We start from the raw sequence: 21395 nt of genomic DNA, 5'->3' as shown, positions 1-21395 counted from the left end.
AGCCTGTGTTTACACCTGAGATAAGATGCAGGAGATAGATGCTATACACAAAACTGTTTTATGAGCACCATTGCTAGAAGTACCTCATATATTATACACATAAGGACTTGTAAAGTCCTTTACCATAACTTAGAATTTATGTTACGCCTCCTAAGAAGAGCACTCGTGATTCTCATACTTTATTATCTTCTCAGCATCCCTAGCAGAAAGGAATCGTGTTGTTGATAGGCAACTGTCAGGTAGAACTTGTAAGTGACTAATGAAATCATTAAGTCCATCGACAATAGCTCCAAGAAGAGAACCAGAGTGCGCACTCACATGTATTAGCCGAACTGAATGCTCCTCAGATTACACAATGTCTATCACTACCCAGATCGCCTGCACACCTGCCAGGCTGGGGTTTAATGGACGTCTCTATTTCAATTACTCTACATTATGCCTCTTATTTTGTCAAAGGCCAATACTGATATAAGTAGCTGCCTAGAAAGGATAAATTCTCAAAATGTGCCCTCAACAAATAATTTTAGATTAAGGAGGTATGCAGTAACTGAAAGCCATTTATTAGCACTCAATTCTGGTGATCCCAGGCACAAAGCCAAAGCATTTATGGATGTGGTGAGTACTGGCACCAGGTCCTGTACTTAAAATTATTTTATGAAAAACACTGCACCCTGAGTGCAGAATCTATCTGCCTTCATTAACTGACATTCTTTACCATTGTTATCATAAGCCAACATTCAATGAACGTCTACAGGGTTTTGGCACTACATAATGTTCTATTTACACTTTCTTTTTTTAAACACTGACATAAGTATGAAAAAGGGAAATATGAGTATTATTCCCTTCTAAAAGGACTATAAAAGAGGAGCACGATGACAGGGAAATAACACTGGAAATTTTCTTTCACTTTTTATTAAAAATTTACTATGCTTCTTTTTTTTGATGAAATGGCTGAAATAGAACTATTTCAGTCATGGCATATGCTATTTTAATCAAATTTCTGCCTGAAATACTGAATTGGCTTCAGAAAATGATAGTGGTAAAATAACACATCTCACAGTAGCTTCATCTTAATTTATACCAGAAGCACATTCTGAGGTCCTCGCATTAAGTTTTAATTCAATAACACTTCCATCTTGAAAAATCTGATTGGCTTGCATTGGAATTAAGCCTGTCCAAATAACACACTTAATTAGAGAGAGCCCCAGGTAGAACCAAAATACGGGCTTCAGGTGCCCTCTGGTGGCTGACAGACAGAACAACCAAATACAATTTGGAGTCTGGAATAAACAGGCACATGCCAAATTTCATTCTCTGTTGCATTTATTTATTCATTTCTTTAAAAGAACTTATCAAGAATTTATTCTGTTAGGCACTTCGGATCCAAAGATAAATGGTATACAGTCTATGTAATAGAGGAGTTAATAGCAGAATGAGGGTAAAACTGACTACAGATAATTTCAACCCTCCCTGAGTGCTGTTACAGAGAGATTTATTCTATTCCAACCAAGATATGTTGGTTACCTTCATTCTTGTAGGTATTATCATGGTAATTAATATTATATAGAAATTCCTGACAAATAAAAGCAGCTATTTTCCACACAGGGTGTAATTCATCTATCTTTATAAATCTAGAAAACACATAGTAAATAATTACATATTTCTAGAGTTTTTCCTAGGAGTAACTCTAATCCATATTGCTTTTATGATTACCTTATTAATAGTATTAGCAGTTTTGTAATTATTTTCATTCTTGCCAGATAACATTATCAGACCTATTATGCAGCAGAGTCGGTCTTACCTGATAATTCAGTGTCATAGATGGAACTGGAACTCAAATTGCCTGACTGCACCTGTTAGTTTTCTTGGTGGATTCATCCAGTGACTTTTGTGTGGTTTCTAATGGTAATATGAAGGGTCTTATGAAGTCACTGAGTAATATGACACAGCCATTTACAAGAAGGGTTAAAACACACACCACACACACACAGACACACACACACACTGGATCATTTCCAACGTCAGCTACTGAGCAACTGTCGTAATTCTCTTGAGTTTTATCAAGTTATGAAAAGTCCCATATCCAATTACCAATCCCCAGCATCACCCAGGCCCTGGCTTGGCACTGCTCAACCAAATGATACACTCTTAATGCCAAAGCAAAGTGATTACATAAATAATTTAGTTAGGTCTTCTTTAATCCTATACAAGAGAAGCTCATAGTAATCTTAATTAGTATTTTACTCACCCAGTGCAGTTGTGTAACAGTATTCTCCTTTTGAATTCCTGACATTGAGCATGGAATGGTGCAAGATCTTTAAAGAAGGTATTCCTAGTTTACATAAATCAATGATGGGAGTCAGAAGTTGGTTTATTTGAAAAATATCAATGGTTCTAGATGCAAACAAGACATTCCTAAGAAGTCAAAAAAACCTAGAGGTAGTGGGCGCAGAGGTGGGCAGTTTTTGGCATTATCACTTTAAAATTATGTTCTTTCGTACTTTCAATTGCTATGTTCAATTCAACTTTCTTTTGTTCCATTTCAAAATATTTTGTTTTCATTTTCTCGTTTTCCTTTTAAGCTACTAAAATATCTTCATGAGCAATTTTTGGTTTGTTTTCACATACAAATAAGATCTATTGTTCTTAACATTTCTGATGTACCATTTAAGACTGTTTCCTTTTTGATTATGGGCAACAGAACAATGAATGTAACTATCATTGCTTTATAAGAGATGAAACAAACTCTTGTGCAGGTTTTGTGATTTTGTGTGTGTGTGTGTGTGTGAGAGAGAGAGAGAGGTCACTTTACATAATTAAGTCCAATTAGTTCAAAGACTACATTTAAAATATAAATTCATCAGAAATATAAAATTCTATCTCTGGAACAGTAAACCAAAAATTAACACGAAGTCTTTTCTCAACGATACCCAATTGTATTGTTACCTTATTTTGTGCTCGCATAATGTTCATTCCCTTGTCCATCCATCTACAAATACGTATCACGCAAAGTCAAAAAGTCGTTTCCTTTCCTCCAGATGTATGCGACGTTCAAGAACCAGTGTGTTGAAATTATGCACAGGTGCTTCTTATAGAAAAAAAGTGGTTGAGAATCTAAACCAGACAAAGGAATGTTAGAATGTTTTTGCAACAACTCAAGCTGAATTGTGAAGGTAAAGTAGGAATGAGAGAAGTAAAACGGCTTTCTAGGTTGATGAAGTTTTGTATTTGGGGATGAATGAACTCGATACTTTTGAGGACTCTTTAGAGTAACTAGAAGTAAATGTCAGACCTGGTTGCTATGGTCAAGCTTGAATTTTACGTTGTAAACTAAGAACCACTGAGAAATTTCAGGTAGACTAAAATGACAAGGTTTGACTTTTAGTTAAGGTCACTTAGGTAATAGTGTGGAAGAGTCATTGGAGGAAGCATGAAACAACGACAGCAGGAAACATTAGGAGCCCGCTGCAGAAGTGGACAGTCGACAACCTTGCTACAAACTGGTCCTCCATTAGCTGCACAAGCATTGACTGGGAGCTTGTCAGAAATAGAGAATGTTGTGCCTTATCTCTTACCTTCTGAATCAGTATTTTAACAAGCTCTGGTAATCTGTAGGTCTGGGAGGTACCACTCACAGAGATAAGGAACACGGTAGGGGCAGTTACTGGAGGAAAAGAAGTCACTATCCTAGGTGTGGTCAGTTTAAGGTGTTTATGGAACATCCAAGCAAGCTGATCCATAGCAGTTGGGTATACGGGTCTGGAGGCTGGGTTGAAGTCTGGTTTAGAGAAACAATTTACCATTTATCAACAAGTTTGTATTTGAATCCATGGTCCAACCCAAGTTTCCTGGGATTTGCCCAGGGAAAGTATATCATTAGTCAAGCAGAGGGCCCAGGAGGGAACACTAAGAAACACCATTATTTGAAGTCCCATACAGCAAAAGGTATCCACAAGACACAGAAGGAACTTCCAGTGGTAGGAATACACAATGTGAGTAGTGGGAAGAAAGTTCCAAGTGGCAGGATGGTCAACATTCTCATTCCAGCAGAGGTCACATAAGAACAGACAAAAGTCCATTGGATTTGGCAATCTTGATGTCAGAGTAAAGCTACAGGTGGAGATTATTTCCCATAAAGTTCTTTCTTGACCTTAGTATGTGGGGATGCAATTTAGAGTTTCTGCTCTCAAAGTTCAGATGAGTAGAGTATGAAAGAGGAGCTTGGTGTGGAGCCAGTTTGCAAATGTTCTCTCTTCCAATAGGATGGTAAATTCTTTGAGGAATAAGGAAGGCACATAAAGATGAGTAAGACCCAGTCCCAACCCTCAGCATTTATAACAAATCAGAAATAAGACATCCGTAGTACAAGATGGGACATGTATTATAAAATAGCAGAGATTCAAAAGAGGGATACACCACATCCAGACATTAAGAAGAGCCTGCTTACTCCTCCTCAGTTGTTAGCACAGAGATATGCACATACTTAACACTTAAACTATATCAATTGCTGAATTTTCCTCTGAACAAATCTGGTATATTATTAATAAAGTCCCTTTTATTCCAAAATCCAAGGAAACTTCAAACTCATTCATGAGATATTTATTAAAATAACACATTTAGGGAAAAAATCAATACAATGTATACATCATTACTGAAAACTGTATACCATCATACAAAAAAGGATTTTATTTTGGGAAATTGATTCCTAATTTATGGCAAGTTTTACTTTCAGAAATAAAACCACAAAACAACACAATCTCATCCAATCTTAAAGGCTGGCATGCTGAGCAAGGAATGTTCTTATTCTTTGTAGGAGCTCCTTCTTTACACTGTCAGGTACCAGGGCTGAAATACAAAAATAAAAATATAGGAGTAAGAAGATTCCAATTAATATATGTCAATTTGGTATTTGATATTTTATTCAGAATTAACAAAATAATTTCATGAATAACCCATATGCCTCAAAAAAGAAAGAGGTAAAGATATCTGAAAAAATAAAGTATATTTGCAATTCATTATTTGAGTGAACTATCCAATACCTAAATATACTGCACACTAACGAGAATAAAATATGGGAAAATTCTTTAAACTAGGAGTGGAAAAGACCTTTTTGAAACAGAGGGTTATAACAAATTGATAAATTTGATATAAATCAACAATGGCAATTTAGTAAGTGGGTCAAAATCACCATAAAGAAAGGCAAAAGACAAAAAGTGGGAAAACACTCTTATAAAAATGGGCTGATCTCTCACTGCATTTCTCCAAATTGATAAAAGATCAGACTAATAGAAAAATGAGCAAAAGAGATGAAGAAAAGGCAAAACACAGTTCTTGAACATAAAAGGGGTGTAACTTCATAATTGAAATGTAAATTAAAACCACAAACAGCATGTTTTGCCAATTATATTGGTTAAAAACCAAAGGTCAGTAATATCCTGTGTTGGCAACACTGAGGGAAAACTGGCTCTCTTATATTAGCTGGTGGAGATTATAAATTGGTACCATACTTTTGGGAAGGTAATTTGGCAATACTGTATTGAAGTAAGTGCACATACTCTCTGACTCAGCAAGATGCAAAAATTGCAACAGGAGTTACATTTGTGGTATTTTTACTTCTTCAATTTTGAACCATGTGACTATTATCTATTCAGGGTATCACACTAAAAAAAAAGGCCCTGCTCTTTGAAATTTTAATTAGAGCCCTGCTCTTTGTAATTTTAAATTACTATTAAATGTCAACAAATGAATCTACACTATTTTTTTTCTTTTCTTGGCTACTAATAAATAAGGACAATAGTGAATTAACTAAAATTTCTAATGCTACTTGCTTGTATCCAAAGGAAATGAAATATTTCAGATACAGTTCAGTATTCCAAAAATAAGTACACAAATTAAATAGGACACGTACTCCTCTTTACAGATTGTTTAGTTTAAGCCTGCTAGAAATAAAAGCTACATAATTAATTCAAGACCACTGGAAACGTGATCAGTACGTATATTAAACACACTTTTAATAAAAATTAAGGTGATGGGAGTATAGATTAGTTGCCTTGGAGTTAGGGATAAGGTATGACTATAAAAGGATAGCTTGAGGGAGTTTTTTTGCGGGGAGGAGGGTAGTTCCATGAATCTGTACATGTGTATACAATTCATGGAACTGCACACTAAAAAATGGTCAATTCTACTGTATGTTAGTTAAAAAAAGAAAATAAATACTTCTCTTGGCTATAAAGAAGACTAAGAACATAAAACAAAAGATTTATTTTTATTTCTCTGTTCTGTATTTGCTCATTTTCTAGCAGTGGAGCTATAAGGGGTTGAAATGTCTAAGACACAAGTGTTGAAGGAGAAGCAAAGAAAATTTCTGCCCTGTATAACCAGCTCCAAAATGGTAATAGCTTAAGCATAAACTACAGAAGGAAAATAGAAAAAGAAATTGGAGGATATTATTTTAAAATGTAAATCCATCTGGGGAACAATAAATACTATATTTTGTTTTTCTTTCCCTGAGACATACTTGATGAAAAAGTCTTTTTTTTTTAGCTGTAAACAGCCTACAGATGGCTGGAAAGGACTACAGGATTCTGTAGCTCTACCCCAGCAGGTAGTTCAGAGAATTAGTACTCTCTAGTAATAATTTTCAAACTTTTTTACTTTTTACACTTAAATTCTTTTTACTACTTCTGTGTGACAAAACAGATAATGGATTATCTAATTTATCTGCTTTCACTTAAAATTACCAAAAGAAACCCTTTCACAAAATAAATGAAAATAATGTAGCCACATCTGAGCTAACAATGTAATGTAGTTCTTAATATTTATTACATATCATAAATGTTAATATACTGTTTCATCTCTTTCCTTTGCCTTCTGTAAGGAAATGAAGATGATGGTAGTGTGAATTTTAAATACAGATTACCCAGAACACAAAGTTTTAGAGCCACCAAATTCTTAATTTAGACACTTAAGAAGACAGAGCTTTACTTATTTTTAAAAAGAAAAACAAGAGAAGAGCATTGACCCTGGGGCTGGAGTAAAACTTTGAATTATTAAATATTTAAGTGAAATTGGGCCATATCTAATAAAATTTATAAATCCTAGCTTCAGGTAATACTTGCCTCTACAAAAATCCCACATTTTAAAAATTATCTGTCTTAACCACCATCATCAACTTATATCTGTATACTGTTTTAGAGTCCAAAAACATTTTATACCTCTTATCTCATGTATTACTCAAGACTATGCTAGAGAGGCAGGAAGGCAATTATAATCTTTCCCAATGAGGAAATGCAAGTACCCAAATAATTCTGGAAAGGTTGTTTTTCCCTATAAAAAGAAAGAAAAGCTGAACCAGTGAGGGAGAGAGAGAGAGAGAGAAATCATGTCTTCAGCACACCTTTCCTTTCACACAATTTGTATTCCTTACCTCTGCCTTTTGGTGTGATTTCAGCCACCAAGTCATCAACAGTAACGTGTTCTAGTCCTTTTTCTTTAATTACCTCTTATGCAAAAGCAAAAAACAAATCATATCATTTAAAATCATTATCTGTAAGAAAGATTTTCATAGAGGAAGGGTTAAGATCATGTTTTTAGAGTGCAGACTGGTCTTTAAAAAAAAAAAAAGAGGACACTTCTTTTTTTCTTTTCTAATGAAGATTTAGTTCAACCTTAAACACATTAAGTATTCACCAGATCAAAATCTTAAAAGCCTGTTCATCTCTCAGCTAAATAACCTGTAACTTAACAATTATTATAACACTTAGAATGAATTTGGACTATAAAGTCAAATCTAATTATGTGTAAAAAGCTGGAAACATATAACTGTACAGATCTTATTTCACCATAATCATACCAGCTCTTGAATGTATGGAAGGGGTAAAAAGCTATTATTTGAGTCTAACTTGTAATTTCATTGCCCAAAATTAAAGAATAGAACAACTCCTTTGTTCCTTTCTCTTCTCGAGGCTGGGCCAAAGGAGAGAGAAGAGGGCAAGGAGTTAATATTTACTGGAACACTCTTATGTGCTGCGTGATTTACGGCATTTGATATTCATTAACAATCTAATGGGCTGGACATTTTTCCACTTACAAGTGACCCAACTGAGGCTTAAAGTAAATAACTCATCCAAACATGAGCTGAAATCCAGTTCCAGTCTCTTTCAGTGAAGGTCTGTATGACCCCCGAAACTATGCTTTTTCTAATGTGCCACACTGCCTTCTTAGGGTTAGTAATATAAATAGTCTCTATTATTAATTGTAGAAACCATTACAATATAATAGGAGTTCACTGAAAATATCCAGAATTCCAGTATACCAAAGCCGAGCCAGAAGAGGCTCATCTTCATGACATGTATCAACTATCTAGTGGCATCATCATCGATACCTAGCAATTTTATAAGCTTCCATTCTACATTTTAAAAAATAAGTGTAATTACCTAAGATCTTTTATAGGTAAATTTTCAAAAATAACACTGTTAAAGCCAGGAGATATAATTCCCATGGACTCTGCCAATCATAAAGTGTTCAATTTGTTATAAAGTAAAAACATAGGAATAACTAATGTTTCACGTTGAGTAGGCACACTGAAAAAGGATGGAATGCATACTTTGATGCCAGAAAAAATCTTGCCTCACTTGTTTTAAGAAAAAAAAAGAAAATTTCTAAAGATTCAGGAATTATCTCTACCAAAAGGAGACAGGGGGAAATCATTACCAGAAGATTGAATTTTCTATTTGTTTAAAATTATGTTCAGCACTCGATAGATCTTAAAATACTGCCTATTATTTTTCTAGTGAACCCCAAGCCAACAAGAAGAATGAAATTAGCTTATCTTGTAAATGAAACTGATTACCTTTACAGTGTGCCTTCAACTGGTCCTTCCAGCCACATTCAATTAATTTAGCTCTCAGCAACTCTTTGAGGCTGTTGAGAAAGAAAATTTTTCATATTAAACTATAACAAGGTACAATATTTTAGGTAGGAATGTTTGAAGCAAAAGTTCAAATGTTCCCTGCCTTCTAATCCCAAAAACTTTACCTTAACTGTGACCTAATCTTGGTTTTATTACTAAATAATTCTTTGACCTTATGCAAGTCATTTGAACTCTGGACTTCATTTTCATCATCAGTAAAATTAATTCTCAAGAAACTCTACTCTCTGGCCTTCTCATACACTTTCTACTCACCTCCACCAACAGGAATATTGTGGATCTTGTACAACTTCTAAATGGTATTACTTGAGCTTGAAGCTGCTGCACCTCAAAATCTTAAAACTCCAAAATCTATTCTCTGACTACAGACTCTTATCCTTGAGCTCTCTTACTTCCCCATCATATCCCTCTCTAACCTCAAAAACTTTCCCCTCAATTTTTTCCCGTAACCTTCTAAATTATATACTAAGTGTGGTATTTCATTGATTCTAAGACTGTTTTTTCCCCACATTTCAACAATTCAGTAATTAGTATGCCTATCATAATTTAATTGGCAGTATCTTCTTTTACCCTACTGGTAAAAAAAAATAATAATAATGGTGTGTATAGCAACTAATGGCATCATGGGTGTAATTAAACATTTTCTTACCAATATTTTCTTATCCTTTTGCCATACCCATTCTTACAAATCTTCAATCGTCAACCTAAGGAATTTCTCAGTGCTTGAACATGTCATGTCCCAAAACAAACCACTTCTCTTTCAATATTTCTAACCATTCACTACGTGACATTTCCATCTTGGTATTTAATTAGGTCTTTCCATCTTAATAGAGCCAAAACCCAACTCCTGCTTCTCTCCCACTTCAACCGATTCTCCCTGTCAGAATGCCATTGTCCATCCTTGTTCCTCAGGCTAGAAAACTTGGCATCCTTCACTCAGCAACTCTGTTAACACTATACATAAAATCCAGAGGAGCAATTCCTATTGGTTCCAGTTTTATTTTTTTATTTTAGTTTTTTTAAAGATTTTATTTATTTATTTGACAGAGACAGACACAGCAAGAGAGGGAACACAAGCAGGGGGAGTGGGAGAGGGAGAAGCAGGCTTCTCGCGGAACAGGGAGCCCGATGTGGGGCTCGATCCCAGGACCCTGGTATCATGACCTGAGCCGAAGGCAGACGCTTAACGACTGAGCCACCCAGGCGCCCCTCCAGTTTTAAATATATACTTCAATTCAAATGTTTTTCACCATCTTTGCCATTACTCCCCTATCCAAGCCATCTTCTTTTTTGACTAGACTGTTACCAAAGCCCCTAACTTGTTCCCCTGCTCCCTCCCTTATATACTTTGCTCTCCTTCCTCTGCTCAAAAGGGTCTGGTGGCTTCCCAATTTACTTAAAATTCCAAATCTATGCTACAGCCTAAATAATCCTCCATGATCTTGCCCCCCTCCCCAGCTATGCCTCTGACTTTATCTCTTCTTCTCCTCATCCAATTTATTCAGGCTCATGAGCTTCCATGTGGTGATCAAAATACCAGCAAGCTCCTGTCTTGGGTCCTTGGCTCTTGGGAGTCCCCTCATTCCTTCATATCCTTCTGACCTCTTATCAGTGAAGCCTTCTTTATTTTTTGTCTCAAATACACACCTCATTATTCTCGGTTTTATTTTTCCTCTAGAACTTATCACCATCTACATAATACAGACTTATTTTCTGTCTTCTCCCATGTAAGCTCCATGAAAGAACAGACTTTATTTTGTTCACTACCCTATCTCCAGCACCTTAAGAGGACATAGCATATGGTAGAAACTCAGTAATTTTAAGCTGCATGAATGAAAAAAAACAAACATAAATAACCTCCTTTCCTCATTACGGCTAATACTCTCCTAAAACAAATAAACATAAATAACCCCCTTTCCTCATTACTGCTAATACTATCCTCTCAGTTCCCCAAGGCATTGTTCTGGATGTCTTCTTCCTCATTTCTCATATTGAGGGCTGCTTTTACTTTAAAAAATTATAAGTTCTTCTATTTTTGCTGTTTTCCATTTTTAATCTGATATAATCTGCTAACATGTTCTTCTGTAATCTATGTCTAGCCCTTCAAGTCTCTCTTCCACATTGCCAGGCTAATATTCCTAAAGAGCAAATGTGATGTAGTCATCCCCCTTCTTAGGATCTTTTAATGACTCCCACCACCCAAGGATAAAGTCAACAACAGATGTTTCTGCAAACCCATCACCCATTTTCCTGACCTTTCTTTGACACCACTCTTAGTGTAAGAAATCTAAATAGGGTTCCAACATTGGAAATGAGACCTAAGCAAGGTTGACCATAACTGGCCTATGTACCTAAGTAAGATGGTAATCACGCCAGGTACTTTGCTGGAACTACTAGGAGAAAGGTAGTCTGAGCCAGAGGGTATGAACTCTGAACTGCTAATCTCTGCCACCTTGTGGGTAGAGCCTGCTTGAGAATAAAGCGAACACAGAAGAAAACAGAGCTGAGAAAGAAAAAGAAAGACATATTCTTGGTAACAATTTTTGGGTGCTTGGACCCAGTGGAGACTGAAGCAACTTCGAGCTCTAAACTTTGTACTTAGATGAGCTTATATATTTCACTGGTTAAGCCGGTTTCTGAGTTCTATCATTTACAAATGAAAGAATTCTGACTTATACAAAATCCACTCCTCTTGTCCACTGTTACAGCAACATCACCTTCACACTTCACCTGCTAGCTTTAATTTTGTAGCTCCTCAGAACATTATCATGTTGTAACAAATCCCTGTGACTTTGCACATTCTGTTCCATCTACCTAGAATGTCTTCTGTTCTTTATTGGCTGGAAGAATGGCTAATCTTTTTCCCGAGTTGAAGGAACTCTTTTACTATTTTGTAACTGATTACCTTAACCCCCAAGGTAGAGTTGAAAGATCCCTCCTGTTCCTTATATATTTCTCTTATGCAACTTTTCACCCTGTTTCTGGAAGCCTTTCTTGATTCCTGAGTCTCTGTTTAGTACTTCCAAACCTGTTCATTCTTCAAATATTTACCTTGGCCAATTATGTGCTAGTGATGATGCTAGGGATACAATGGTATTTCTACTGTCAAGGAACTTAGATTACACTGCAGGACACAAACAAGCAAAGCAGGTGGTTATAATATGTGATTAAATGCTAGGCTAGAACAAGGGATCTGGGACTTAACAGATTCCTGTAAGAAGTGATGTTTAAATTAAGACCTGAAAGATGAGCTAGAATTAATTAAAGATCAGGGGAAGAAGAGTATTTCAGAGTAGGAACAGCACATGCTGCTCTGAAGTTGAGAGTGTAGAAACTGAAAACTGGTTCTACCACATTATCTCCCTGTTAAAAACTGGGTAACATTATGTTTTTAATTGTAGTTATTTGGGATTTTTTTTCTCTTCCATTTGATTATACATTCTTTGAGTCATTTCCTGTTCATCTTTCTAGATGACTCACTTTCCTTTAAGCATGCAATATTGAACACACCTATTTTTTATAGATGTTAGGAATTGAAACTTTTGATAATATCAATTTTCTGTAATTCCTTCCACTGACATCAGTTTTGTTCCTTGATATTTAGATTTTTACATATAACGTAACTATAATTTAAAGACGTTAAATGTAATTTACTAACACAATCTATTGCTTACCGTTCTCTTTCTCCAGTTTCTATCAACTTTTGGTTAATCGCTGCTCTCATCTGCGCATCTTTGTTCATCTTGCTAACCTGAACATCAACATGTATTTTCAGATACAAAACACATACAAAGCATTTTCTTCTAAATCCTCTAGGTAAGCATCCCAACACACTTAACATTCTATCACCTGAAGGGGTGATAAATTTCAACAATGTGTTAACAATGTCATTACTCTAAATATTATTTACTGCATCCCAAGAAGTCATATTGATTAATGCACTTTACAATTTTTCTTCCCCCATATACTCTTTATTAATCAATCTTTGGATAATAATAACTATTGTAACTTTTATGCAACACTTATGTGCCAAGTACTGGGTTAACACATTGATTTTTTTTAACCTCGTTTAATTCCCAAAACTTGTTCTTTTATGTAAGAATTATTAACATAATTTGTATTTTACAATTGAGAAAACTGAGGCACCAGGATAGAAAGTGGTGAAGGCAGGATTTGAACTCATGCACTTTGAGCCCAGCAGCCCCAAAACACTTTAACAGCACATCATAACTGACTGCTAATCATTTCTGCACCTTAACTGCATTCAAAATTTCGGGGAAGCCACATAACCTAAATACTAATAAAAGATTAAGCACTGTTGGTGAAAAATCAAAGTTACAGATTAGGCTCTAAGTGCTTTACTTTTCAGTAGAATGTACCCAGAATTACAACTGCCAAACTAGCTCCAAGTATGTGTTTGTGTATGGTCTTCATCAAAGCTTGCTGGTAGGATAAGGGAAAAACAAATCTCAAACTAATTCCTAACAGAAAATTCTCAATTTTCAGTGAAAAAAGACAACCAAAACCAAAGCGATTTAGAAAGGAGAGGGAGGTTAGAATGACACTTGGAAAAAGCTAACATTACTGCACATAATCTGTCACTAACTTGGGACCACTTTTGCTGTGTCCCATCTCGCCTATATGAAAAGTCAGGCTGGCAATTGAGTTTTGAGTTGGGAAAAAAATTTTTTTTGAGTGGAACAGGAAAAAGTAAGGGCTGAGAAAGGACTGAGAAATGTTTGCTTGTGTAGTTGGAGGCTCACATTTTCCAAAATAATTCTAAGGTCTAGTCGGTACCATTCCTAGAATATTGAACTTGATCTCGCCTTGGCCCCTAAAATACGGATAGTGACCTTGGACAAGTCAATTCTTAAAGGCCTCAGTTTTCTCACTGGTAAAACGAGGGCGCTAGGGGATCCCTCCCAGTTCAGACATTCTTTGGGAAAATAGAATAGGGCGGAGACAGCGGGAGAGGCGGGAGGGGAGGAGCCAGAAAACAAAGCGTGGACTGGCTTCAGGCCAACTCCAGTTGCACGCCCTGTCGGAGAGCCCTACAGGCCCGCGAGCGCGGGTCGGGGAAGCTAACGAAAGACAGCACATCGAAAGGAGCCTGGGCTGGGCCCGGGTCCCGGCCCTGAGGACCACGGGCATAGCTCACCACCATCACCGCGGGCGAGGGCCGTCCCTTCCCAGCGACGAAATGACCCTTGCGCTGACGACCGTTACCTACCACACTCTTCGGCTGCCCGGACCTAGACCCTCAGTAGCTCGGGCACCTAAGCACACAGAAAGCTAAAACACGCATTTCCGGGGCGGGGTCTCGCCGCCCTGCCTATAAATGTGAGAATTTAACCAGCGCGGGCCGCCTCCTGGTAGCTCAGCCTTCTGGGTAAGAGAGTCCAGACCATGCTGTCGTGCGGGCGTTAAGTCTCCGAAAAACTACCTAGCCCGTCATGCAACTTTCTCATGGACACTACATTTCCCAGAGGGCATCCCGCACCGCAGCGTTTTCTGGAATGGGAACCACGCCGCCTGGGAGCCTCGGTGATACGAGCGAAGCGCGGACCTTTCAACAAGAGCTTTATTAATTCTCACGCTACGACCCAGGAAGGCTATGGAGGTGGCTGCTAATTGCTCTCTGCGCGTGAAGAGACCTCTGTTGGATCCCCGTTTCGAGGGTTACAAGCTCTCCCTCGAGCCGCTGCCCTGTTACCAGCTGGAGCTTGACGCAGGTGGGAAGCGGCGGCGCCCCCGGCACTCTAGTCCTTTCCCCTGTCGGCTGCCAGCGGCCGGACCCTTCCCTCATTTTCTTCCATTCTGACTTGGGCAGGCGACCGGGGCCTTCTGCACGGCCCGTCGGGCTGGGGTGGACCGAGGGTGGTCGCCCTGGAGACGGACGCCCATCCCGGAACCCAGTGGGAGTCTCTTTGGCGCGGCTCTTAATTAGCGAGACCGTGGGCCGGCGCTGGCTCGGGCGCCCGGGCTCCAAGGTTCGTCAAGCGGCACGCGGCTGCTGCCTGGGCTTCGGTCGCCTGTCCGTCTCTGGCCTGGGCCCTGCTGCGGAGAGAACTCAGGACTTGTTTCGCTTTCGAGCATCCCCTGTAACCGTGTGTAACCTTGTGCGTTGAGAAGCCACACCTCCTGGGAGGACCCCCAGCTCCTGTTTCCTCTGGCGGAGACCCGTTTCGTAGAAGAGAAACTCCGTTGCAGTTCAGAGCGTTTTCAGTTACAGAGGTGCTGTCAGACTAAGGACATTATCGTAGAGAACATCTCTAGAAAATTTTGAGGAAAAGTTGATTTAGTACCTACACTTCTGCTATTTGTTTTGTGTATCTGAGGCTGGCCAAAAAATTCATCCTTGTTCTTTCTTACGAGGTAATGAATGGCATTTTCGTTAAAGAGCCCAGAGATTTGCATTTTTAATACATACCTCTACTGGTTCTGGTGCATGTTGTGAGTGTGTCACACATTGAGAAATACTGATCTAGAATTAAAGGACTTTTATCAAATAAGTGTTTATTAATTGATTTATAGAATTTGGAAATATTTATGGAGAGAGCCTGTTTTATGTTACAAGCTGATATCAAGATGAATATGATACAGTCTGTAACATAAAAGTGCAGTTGGCTTCTTGGGAAGAAAAGTATAAACATAATTACAAAACAGTGTGATAAGACAGTGATTGGGTTATGTACAGAACGTAATGGTAGTACTTAAATATCTTTCCAAACCAGCCAGGGGATCTGGGAAGGCTTCCTGGAGGAGTTGATATCTAAGTTGAGTTTTGAAGGAGAGGTAAGCATTGACTGGGGTAAGATAAAATGAGCTTAGCTTTTCTTTTAATTGCCTTCCTTTCCTTCTTCTACCCCATGTCAGTAATGGGGTATCACTATATTTAGCTTGTGCATTAAACTCAGTGGCCAAAAGAGTAAGCAATTATTGTTGCTCACAAGTCTACAAGTTAGGTAGGTGGTTCTTCTAATAGTGGCTTGGACTCATTCCTGCATCTTTGTTCAGTTATGGTGGTTTGGTGGCTCCGCTCATCTTGGCTGGACTTCCTCATATGTTTGGGGATTCTCTGGCTATAGACTGGTATAAAATTATTTCAAATGGTCTTTGCTTAGCTCTTCTCCATGTGGTCTCTCATTTTTAGCAGGCTAGCCCAGGCTTAATCCAAGAAAAGTAGCAGTGCACAGGCACTTTTTTTAGGCTACTGCCTGGAATAAGTTTGCTCTTGTCCCATTGGTCCAAACAAGATGTATAAACAAGCCGTAAGTTCAGTGTAGCAAGCTCATAGCAAAGGGCATAGATCCAGGGAGGCATAAAAAATTGGGACTATTGTGCAAGTCTATATAGTTGCTTATGTTGGAGTCATGGAGTATTTCTTCTTTTAGTCCTGTTCAGTCTGTCAGCAATACAGTCAGCTCAAAATTTGACTTCTCCTTGCCTCTACCCTTCTCCAAATTAGAGTTATCTCTTACCTGAACTGTATATTGACTAGCTTTCCCGCCATTCCAGTCTCCTTCCTTCCATTCTCTGTAAAGCAGTATCCTTCTAGTTTTTAATTTTATATTTATTTGATATCCTGTTTCCTCCACTAGACTGTGAGCTCCATGGAGACAGTAATGTTTTCTTTTGTTCACTACTCTGTCCCTAGTGCTTAGCATTGTAGGTGCTCAATAAATAGAGTGCATGAAGAAAAGGAGGAATTGGTATTGAGGCCATTCCAATCCTGAAAAAGCCTGAGCAATGGGAGAGAGTAAGTAGGTTGTGTGTAGGACAATGATGCAGTCCTGTATAGCTGGAGCAAAAACTCTCCTGGGGAAGTAGAGACCACTTAGAAAAATAGGTGAGGGCACTGTTTGCCTTGTGGACTTTATCCACACCTCTGGTGTGTGTAAGTCAGTGTTTCCCAGACATTTTCTCTGGCCCTTACAATGAAAAAAATAAAGCTCAGCTGTCAAAGATTTGCCAACTTTTTAATTTGCTAAATGGAGATATTTCTTATTTTTTGTTGTTTCAAGTTTATATTTAAATTCTAGTTAGCTAACATATAGTGTAATATTGGTTTCAGGAGTAGAATTTAGTGATTCTTCACTTAATGTGTAACACCCAGTGCTCATCACAAGTGCCCTCCTTGATGGACTTTTAACATCACCCATTTAGCCCATGCCCTGCCCACCTCCCCTCCAGCAACCCTCAGTTTGTTCTTTATGGTTAAGAGTCTCTTATGGTTTGCCTCCCTCTTTTTTTCCCCCTTCCCCATGTGCATCTGTTTTGGTTTTTCAGTTCCACATACGACTGAAATCAAACGGCATTTGTCTTGCTATGACTGACTTGTTTGGCTTAGCTTGATAAACTCTAGCTCCTTATGGGAGATGTTTCTTAAAAACTGATGTCCTCATCCATTCTTTCATAAGCAGAAGGATATTTTAACATCAAAAAAGCAGGAAGCAAACTTTCCCAATAGTCCTCTAAACAGAATACATTAACTTTATTAACAATTCGCTAAGTTGTCATTGTTTTCTCTTCTTTTCACTGTTGTTGGTTTTGCAGTCTGTGTTTGGGATGCACAGTTGGAGGTGATGAGATGCCATTTAGGGTGTTAGGTATAGAGAAGAAATAGATTTAGAGATTGAGTGGTTTAATTTTAGGTTCTGTGGAGGTTGAATTTGGAAGATTGGAGGAATAGAGACAGGGAGACCAGTTTGGAGGCTTTTGCAATAATTCATGTGAGGGGTTTTCATTAAGAATTGCTACCTGAGGAGGAGGATGGAGAGGTTAATTCTTTTAAAAACTGTCATTTCTAGAGATAGTGAGGTATGATTGAGGAGTTCCTCTTGGCAACTTGATTTCTTCTTTGCTACCCAAGGAGTTTACATTAATTCAGCAAAATGTTAGTGGATGGTGTGTGAAACTGTGCATTTAGGATGTGAGGGTGAAGATGTGCTCTGGTTTCAAAGAGCTTGGAATACTGGTTTATTTTTATTCTCTTGTTTTAAATAATGTTAGTAAATTGTTCTAGAGTTCCCTTTGCTACATAAACAATAACTGTCAGTTTATGTATTCCAAAGAATTAAGCAAAAAATCCCTCTTTTATAAAACTGTGATTGCCCTTTGACCCAGCAATTCCATTTCTGGGCATTTACCTTATACAGGTCTTCCTTGACTTACGATGGGGTTATGTCCAGACAAACACATGTTAAATTAAAAAATGCATTCAATACACCTAATCTACCTAACACCACAGCTTAGCCTAGCCTACCTTAAGTGTGCTCAGAATACTTGCAGTAACCTAGAGTTGGGCAAAATCATCTAACACAAAGTTTAGTTTATAATAAAGTGTTGAGTCTCATGTAACTTACTGAATACAAAGTAAAAAACAGAATGGTTGTATGGGTACAGAATGGTTGTAAGTGAATGGGTTGTTTACCTTCATGATCAGTCATGTGCCTTACTGGGAGCTGTACCTTGCTGCCATGGCCCAGCATCACCAGTAATATCCTACTGCATATCACTAGCCTGGGAAAAAAAATCAAAATTCACAGTGCAGTTTCTACTGAATATGTATTGCTTTTGCATCATTGCAAAGTCGAAAAATCCTAAGTTGAACCAGTTTAAGTTGGGGACAGTCTGTACATATTTTTTTCCTAAACTCTTCATTGTGTAAATGTCTTTGTATATGTTTTCCCCCTATATTTCACCTAGCTAACTTATACTCCATTTGTTCATCTTGGTTTACATGTTAGTTCCTCAGAGATTCCTTTCTTGACTACCTAGTGAGAATCTATACTATAGAATCTGTACAAATTAGAATCTGTAATCTGCTCTCCTACTGTACCTGGTCATAGACTTTATCGTACTTTGTAGCATTTGGTGTCTGTTTTCTCTTTTAAGACTATTGGTTTTGTTATCAATGGTTCCAATGTCCATCTTTCAGTGCTTTACTTCTAGGCTGGAGCATGCCTGGTGAATAACAGATGATTTTATATCACATACACACATTAAATAGGTTTATTGGGATAATTGACAATAAACTGCACGTATTTAAGTGTACAGGTTGGCAAATTTTGACATATATGCACACTCATGAAGTTCTCACCGTAATCAAGATATTAAACTTAGTTATCATCCTCAAAACTTCCTGTGCCCTTTGTAACTAGCCCTCTGTTCCTCCACGTACCCGCTTCAGTCCCTAAGCAACTACTGCTGTGCTTTCTGTCACGATAAATAAGTTTGCATTTCCTGGAGTTTTATATACATGGAATTATACAGTATGTACTCTTTTTTGTCTCGCTTTTACTCAGCATAATTACTTTTAGTTCATGCTTGTGTGGGAGAAGGATATTGAAATCTCTTCCATTGTGGATTTTTCTCTTTTTCCTTGCAGTTCGGTCAGTTTTTGCTTCATATATTTTAAAGCTCTGTTATGGGGGCGCCTGGGTGGCTCAGTCGGTTAAGCATCTGCCTTCGGCTCAGGTCATGATCCCCGAGTTCCAGCATCTAACCCCATATCATGCTCCTTGCTCAGCAGAGAGCCTGCTTCTCCCCTGCCCCTCACCACTTGTTCTCTCACACGTGCTCTCTCTTTCAAATAAATAAATAAATAAATAAAATCTTTAAAAAAATAAAGCTCTGTTATGTTGCGTAAATACTATTATGTCCTCTTAATAAATTGACACCTTTGTCATTAAAAAATAGCCTTTATTCTTGGTGATATTCTTTGCTCTGAAACCTGTCTGATACTAAAATAGTCACTCAGGCTTTCTTTTGCTAAATATCATCATAGCGTGTGTATTTATTTATTTCCATCTTTTAACCTTTAACCTGTTTGTGTTTTAGTATTTAACATGTATTTCTTATTGGCAGAAATAGTTGAGTCTTGCTTTTTTATTCAACTTGACAATCTCTACCTTTTAATTAGACTGTTTACATTTGATGTGATTATTGATTTTGTTAGTTTGGGTCTTTCATCTTGTTTGTCCTATCTAGTCTTTGGGAAGACAAAATTTTCTTCTTTTTTTTTTCTTCATATTTCCATTTTTTTTTTTTACATTCTTTTGGATTGAGTATTTTCTTATGAAATCGTTTTTATCACATTTTTTGGTTTATTAGCTATAGCTCTTTGTTATTTCACTAGTTGCTTTGGGGTATACATCTTTAACTTATTACATGATACATTCAAATAATGTTACACTACTTAACTTGTAATGTAAGACTCTACAATAGTATACTTCTGTTTCTTTCCTCCTGGCCTTTATGCTGTTATATTTGTGTTTTCAAAAAGCATTTTTGTCACGTGTAGAATTCTAGATTGATACCTTTTCTTTTTTTAATACATTTGATCCTTGAATAATGTGGGTTTGAAATATGCAGGTCCACTTATATTTGGATTTTTTCAATAAATATAGTACAGACCATAAATGTGTTTTCTCTTCTTTATGATTATCTTAATAGCACTTTCTTTTTTCTATCTTATTTTATTGTAAGAACACGGTATATAATACATATACAGAATATGTGTTAATTGACTGTGTTATTGGTGAGATTTCTGGTCAACAGTAGGCTATTAGTAGTTTAGTTTATGGCGAGTCAAAAGATATAGGTGGATTTTTGAATGTGTACCAGTCAGTGCTCCTAACCATGTGTCGTTCTAAGGTCAACTGTATTTTAAAGATGTTGCCCCACTGTCTTCTCGCTTTTGTTTCTGATGGAAATCTGGTGTTTTCCAATCTTTATTCTTTTATACATGACATGTCTTTTTTCTCTTTTACATTGGTTTTGAGCAGTTTGATTATGTTGTGCCTTGGGGTGGTTTTCTTCATGAGTTTTGTGCTTTGTTTGTTGGTCTATCTAGATAGATCCTTGGGTTTATAGTTTTCAAATTTGGAAAGTGTTCAGCCATTATTTCTTTCCTTTTTTTTTTTTTTTTTGAGGAATCCAGTTGCCCATTTTTAGATTGCTGGAAATTGATCCCAGCTCATCAGTGCTCTTGATTTGTGTGTGTTTTTCTGTTCTTTTTTCCTGTATTTTATTTTGGATAATTTCTATTTTCATGCCTTTACCTTCACTAATCTTTTCTTTTGCAATGTCTAACCTGTTATTAATCCCATTACTTGTATTTTTCGTCATAGGTATAGTTTTCATCTTTTTTACATTTTTCATGTCTATTGTTTTGAACATAGGAATATACTTTAATAACTTTCAGTGTTCTGCTAGTTATAACTTCTCTGTCAGTTATGTTGAGCTGTTGATTGATTATTTTCTTCATTATGGGTTTTGGTTTTTTTCCCTCTTTGCATGTGTAGTAATATTTGACTGGATGCTAGAAATTGTGAATTTTACGTTGTTGGCTAGAGGATAGATTTGTATTCTTACAAATTTCGTCAACTTTATTCTGGGATGCAACTGAGTTACTGGAAACAGACTAATTTCATTTAGTGTTTTATGATTTGTTAGGCTGGTC

At 37.3% G+C, this 21395-nt stretch overlaps 2 protein-coding genes across 4 annotated transcripts in view; one reads left to right on the top strand and one right to left on the bottom strand.

The window, feature by feature from the left end:
• Positions 1-1301: 1301 nt before the first annotated feature.
• On the bottom strand, positions 1302-14256 carry ENY2 (ENY2 transcription and export complex 2 subunit). 2 transcript variants are annotated; one of them, XM_032415901.1, is made up of 5 exons: positions 14160-14256; positions 12604-12680; positions 8852-8922; positions 7427-7501; positions 1302-4845 (listed from the first exon to the last, which is right to left on the bottom strand). In XM_032415901.1, the coding sequence occupies exons 2-5, from the start codon at positions 12669-12671 to the stop codon at positions 4769-4771; spliced, it is 291 nt and encodes a 96-aa protein (XP_032271792.1). In that variant the 5' UTR covers positions 12672-12680; positions 14160-14256; the 3' UTR covers positions 1302-4768. The 2 variants fall into 2 exon arrangements, with proteins under 2 accessions (XP_032271792.1, XP_032271791.1); XM_032415900.1 differs by having other exon boundaries at positions 14088-14249.
• Positions 14257-14442: 186 nt separating this feature from the next.
• The window catches only part of NUDCD1 (NudC domain containing 1), a 70580-nt gene continuing 63627 nt past the window's right edge, over positions 14443-21395 (top strand). Inside the window, exon 1 of one of the 2 annotated variants that reach the window (XM_032415719.1) lies at positions 14443-14661. In XM_032415719.1, the coding sequence (XP_032271610.1) occupies positions 14544-14661 (118 nt within the window). In that variant the 5' untranslated portion in view covers positions 14443-14543. The other variant, XM_032415720.1, reaches the window with a different exon arrangement.

Source organism: Phoca vitulina, unplaced genomic scaffold (assembly GCF_004348235.1).
Source record: "Phoca vitulina isolate PV1807 unplaced genomic scaffold, GSC_HSeal_1.0 scaffold18, whole genome shotgun sequence".
Classification (NCBI taxonomy): Eukaryota; Metazoa; Chordata; class Mammalia; order Carnivora; family Phocidae; genus Phoca; species Phoca vitulina.
This window is presented reverse-complemented; position numbering and strand designations above follow the sequence as displayed.